Below are 5,000 nucleotides of genomic sequence, written 5' to 3'. Positions count from 1 at the left end.
ATTACTAATTCCATTTCTACAACTCTTACTATGATCATTACCACTATCATCATAATCACTATGTCATCTTCATCATTACTGATACTAGTATTACTATTACTGCAACTCGTATCATTATCATCGTTATAACGAACCCTTCGCTCTCCTCATACAAAGAAGCTGATTTAGGCGCATTTACCTTGTTTGGGTCGTATGTTCACAATTTACGATCAATCCTGTTCTTCTGAACAAAATGTTAATAGTTGGAAGCATAAGATTTATTTAAAAAGAGAGAAAAAGAGAGAGAATGGTTTAGAAAAAATATATATATAAATATATCACTAATGACCGAAGTCAAAGGGAATATCGTTAGTGAGTGGAGCTGATTTATTTATGCTTTATTTTCGTAGTAAATGTCAACCGAAAGAGAAACAAAATCTATCAAGCACAGAGAAAAAGAGGCAGCAAGCTACGATTTGCATAGACTCGATGCGTCCTTTGTCAGTATGTAATAGACTCAACAGACCTTAGGCACAGGGGAAGTGCATAAGAAATGTCCACTGGGTACTTATGTATGACTTTAAATTAAATTCTTTCTTTGAAGTAGCTCACTCAGGGGCCTCCACACGCTTCATTCAGCCCCGTTTGTCTTTTTTCGTGTTTTTTGCAATCTCCTTTGCCTTCACTTCTCATGCTATTCACCATTCCCTTCCCCTTTCTCGCCTATTTTCGCTTTCTCTTCCTCCCTTGCCTCCTACCTTCCCCGAGTTGCCACTTCTTGAATAAAGCAAGGATTCACCCTTCCCAGACGACGGTGTTGCCAACTCGGGGTCAGCGACTAAGGCGAAGAGACAGCCCTTGCCCGTGATGGTCCTGTACGCGAGGGACGGCGTCGAGCACCTGGCCAGGGTGGCCGCCTTTCTGCTAGAGCTGAAGAGGCAGGTGGATTGCCAGGTACGAGTTTTTCTCTATTTGCTGTTCTCTGTCTCTCTCACTCTCCCTCTCTCTTTCCCACTCCCTCTCCCTCTTCTCCCCTTCCCCATTTCCCACTCCCTCTCGCACTTCCTTCCTACTGCCCCTCTCCCTCCCTTTCCCTCCCTTTCCCTCCCTCTCTCTCCGACCCTCCCCTCCCCCCGTCTCCCTCCCCTTCCCCCTCCCCGTCCCTTTCCTCCTTTCCCTCTCTCTCCTTATTTCCCTTCCCCCTCATCCCTTTTCTCTCTCTCCTCACCTCCACCCCCTCCCCCTCCCCCTCCCCTTCCCTCTCTCACCCCCTCCCCCTCCCTCTCCCCTTCCCTCTCCTACCCCCTCCTCCTCCCTCTCCCCTTGTCTCTCCCCTTCCCTCTCTCACCCCGTCCCCCTCGCCCGCAGATCCTCGACCTGCACGACGAGAGGCACGCCCACATCCTAGCCGATCCCGCCGGCTACATCCTGGAGGCGACATCCATCCGCTCCTTCACCAGGGTCATCCTCGTCCTGTCCAGCGAGGTCACGAGGCTGCAGAGGTCATTTCTGGAAAACGAGTCAGGTCAGTTGATTTGGCTTCGAAAGGCTGATGGCTGAGCGTGGTGTTTCGGCCAAGGGAGAGGGAGTTTTGTCTTCGATAGACAGAAGGATAGACAGGGGAGGTAGGTTGCTTGGTAGATAGTCAGAAAGACAGTGAGATAGACGGATGAATAGATGGAGAGAGAGAGACATAGCCTGGCGGACAAAGACACAGATAGACTGACAGACAGAAAAGGAGATAGATAGACGGATAGACAGACAAAGAGACATATAAACAGGAGAAAAATATAATCATTAAGAGATTAAAAAAAATAATCCAAGCCATTGTATTTCATCTTAGAAATATACAATTATTATTTTATGTTCCAATCACAGCATCATAATCAATATTTTATACCCTAACCATTAAATCACTATCGCCATCACTATCTTCAAAACGCACCTGTTCTCCTTCTAAATTATGTTTCGTTATTTTAGCACTTCTCTCTCTCTCTCTCTCTCTCTCTCTCTCTTTTTCCCTCCCCCCCCCCCCTTCTCTCCTCTCCCTCTCCCTCCCCCCTCTCCCTCCTCCCTTCCCCTCTTTCTCCCCCCCCCTCCCCCCCCCTTTCTCCCCCCCCTTTTCCCTCCTCTTTCTCTCCTCCTCTCTCCCCTTTCTCTCTCTCCCTCTCTCCTCCCCCTCTTTTTTCCCTCTTTCTCTCTCCTCTTTTCCCTTTCTCTCTCTCTCCCTCTCCCTCTCTTTTTCTCTCCCCCTCTCTCTTTTTCCCCCCCCTCTCTTCTCTCTCTCTCTCTCTTTCCTCTCCCCCTTCTCTTCTTCTCTCTTTCCCCTTCCTCCCTCCTCTCTCTCTCTCCTCCTTTTTTCCCTCTCCCCCTTCTTTTCTTTCTCTTTTCCTCCCCCCTCTCCCTCTCCCTCTCCCTCCCCCCTTTTCCCCTCCCCCCCCCTCCCCCCCTCTCTTCTCTCTCTTCTCCCCTCTTCTCTCTCTCTCTCCTCTCTCTCTTCCCTCCTCTCTCTCTCTCTCTCTCGTCTCTTTTTTCTTTTTCCCCCTCTCTCCTCGTCCCCCCTTCCCCTCCTCTTCCCCCCCCCTCCCTCTCCCTCTCCTCTCCTCCCCCTTTCCCCCTCTTTCTCTCTCCCTTCTCTCCCTCTCTCTCTCTCCCCCCCTCTCTCCTCCCCCCCTCCCCCCCTCCCTCTCTTCTCTTCTCTCTCTCTCTCTCTCCCCTTCTCTCCCCTCCTCCTTCTCCCCTCTTTTTTCTCCTCTCCTCTCTTTCCTCTCCCCCCTTTCTCTATTTCTCTCTCTTTCTCTCTCTCCTCTCTCTCCTCTCTCCTCTCTCTCTCCTCCCCCTTCTTCTCTCCCCCCCCTCTCTGTCTCTCTTCCACACACACAGCCACCTTCCCCGATCGTCTCCCCACCGCCTGTCCGTCGTCTCCCCCTCGCCTCAGCCTCGCTCCTCACCGCCCCCTGTCCCTTCCTCAGACGCGGAGGCGCCGTCGGAAGCCCTCGGCCGCGTGGCGAAACCCCAAAGGGCCTCCGCTCCTGCGGCGCTGAAAAGGCTGCCGGTCGACCTCGCTGCGTTATTCCAGGATCTTCGTCGTCAGGTGAGGGGAGGAGGGACGGGAGAGGGGGAGGAGGGGAGGGAGGGTGGAAGGGAGGAAGGAAGGGGGGAGAGAGGGGAGGGAGGGGGAAGGAGGAAGGAGGAGGGGGGATGGGGGGAAAAGGGGGGGGGGGGAGGGAGGGAGGAGGAGGGAAGAGGAAGGTGGGAGGGAGGGAGGAGGGAAAAGAGGGAGGGACGGAGGAGAAGGGAAGAGAGGGAGGGAGGAGGAGGGAAGAGGGAGAGAAATGAAGGAGGAGGGGAGGGAGGGAGGAAGGAAGGGGAGGAGGGGTGAGGGGTAGGAAGGGAGCGAAGGAGGGTGGAATGAGGGGAAAGAAGGAAGGAGGGAGCGAAGGGTGAAGGAAAGGAGGAATGGGGAAAAGGCAAGAATAGAGAAAGAGGGGAAGGGAGGAGCGAGGGGAGGATGAGGGAGAAGACAGGAGAAGGGAAGGAGAAAGGAAGGGAGGAGGAGAAAAGGCAAGAAAAGAGAAGGAGAGTGTAAGGTTGTTGTTGTTTGTTTGTTTATTTGTTTTGCATTTACAAACCAAATCCGCCTCTCCCCACAAACAAACAAAGGAAACGACGGCTACCCATTTCTCCCTCGCAAGCAAACATCAACAGAAGGTAACCATGTTCTTCCCCCACAAACAAACACAATTTGCTGAAAACTGCTTCTCCACAAACAAACAGGAATAAATCACTAAGAACCAATTCTCTCCCAAAAACAAAAGGCTAATACCATTTTTCTCCCACAAACAAACACAAAGCACTATACCCATTTCTTCACAAACGCAAACAGAAAATTAATACCCATTGTTCCTCCGCAAACAATCACAAACAAAACATTAATAACACTTCTCCCTCACATACAAATCACGATAAAACACTACCATTTCTCCCCCACAGAGAACTACAAACAAGCAATAAGACCCTTTTCCCCCCACTAACAGTCACAACAAAATACAAATCCGCATTTCCCCCCACAAACAAAACGTTAATTCCCATTTCTTTCCTAAAAGCTGACACAAACAAACCTCTGTTCTACTTCTCTCTCCCCCACAATCAAAACACTAATTCCCTTTTCTCTCCCGCAATGAAAGGCTAATAACCATTTCTCTACAACAAAGAAAACACTAATCCCCGTTTCTCTCCAACAAACAAAAGCCCATATCCCATTTCCTCCCCAACAAAATAAACACTAACCCCAATTCTCTCCAACAAACAAAATCCCATTTTCTCTCCAACAGAATAAACACTAATCCCCACTGCTCTCCAACAGAATAAACACTAATCCCCACTGCTCTCCAACAGAATAAACACTAATCCCCACTGCTCTCCAACAGAATAAACACTAATCCCCACTGCTCTCCAACAGAATAAACACTAATCCCCACTGCTCTCCAACAGAATAAACACTAATCCCCACTGCTCTCCAACAGAATAAACACCAATCCCCACTGCTCTCCAACAATCAAAAGACTAATAGACCCCATTCCCCCCCCCCCCAGCCTGGACGGCACCTCGGCCCCTCGCCGGGACGTGAAGCTGCTGGTGGACGCTCGCCGATTCCATCTGCCCGGACACTGGTCGCCCCTCCTCGCTGCTCTCTCGTCTGCTGCTCCCTGCTGAGTAGGGAGAGGGAGGGAGGAAGGGGGAGAGAGGGAGAAAGGGAGGGGGAGAGAGGGAGGAAGGGAGGGAGAGAGAGGGAGGGAGAAAAGGGGAGAGAGGGAGAAAGGGAGGGAAGGAGGGGGAGAGAGGGAGGGAGAGAGAGGGAGAAGAGGAGGGAACAGTGCAAAAGGGAGCAAAATGGGAGGAAGGGAAGGATCTCGTCCAATCCTTCCTGCTGATCAAGAAAGAGGGAGAAGAGAGAAAACGAGGAGGGAGAGCAAAAGAAAGAAAAGAGAAAAAAGGGAAGAAAGAGAGAGGGGAAAAAT

At 51.0% G+C, this 5,000-nt stretch overlaps 1 protein-coding gene across 1 annotated transcript in view; it reads left to right on the top strand.

The window, feature by feature from the left end:
* The window catches only part of LOC119598492, a 32,505-nt gene that overhangs the window by 22,663 nt on the left and 4,842 nt on the right, over positions 1–5,000 (top strand). The window contains exons 11-14 of the mRNA XM_037948120.1: positions 788–933; positions 1,348–1,504; positions 2,952–3,073; positions 4,506–4,695. Of these exons, the coding sequence (XP_037804048.1) occupies positions 788–933; positions 1,348–1,504; positions 2,952–3,073; positions 4,506–4,695 (615 nt within the window). The remainder of the gene's footprint in view (positions 1–787; positions 934–1,347; positions 1,505–2,951; positions 3,074–4,505; positions 4,696–5,000) is intronic.

This window comes from Penaeus monodon, chromosome 41 (genome assembly GCF_015228065.2).
Source record: "Penaeus monodon isolate SGIC_2016 chromosome 41, NSTDA_Pmon_1, whole genome shotgun sequence".
In the NCBI taxonomy this organism is placed as follows: domain Eukaryota; kingdom Metazoa; phylum Arthropoda; class Malacostraca; order Decapoda; family Penaeidae; genus Penaeus; species Penaeus monodon.
The sequence above is the reverse complement of the archived record's forward strand: the minus strand, read 5'-3'. Positions and strand labels throughout refer to the sequence as shown.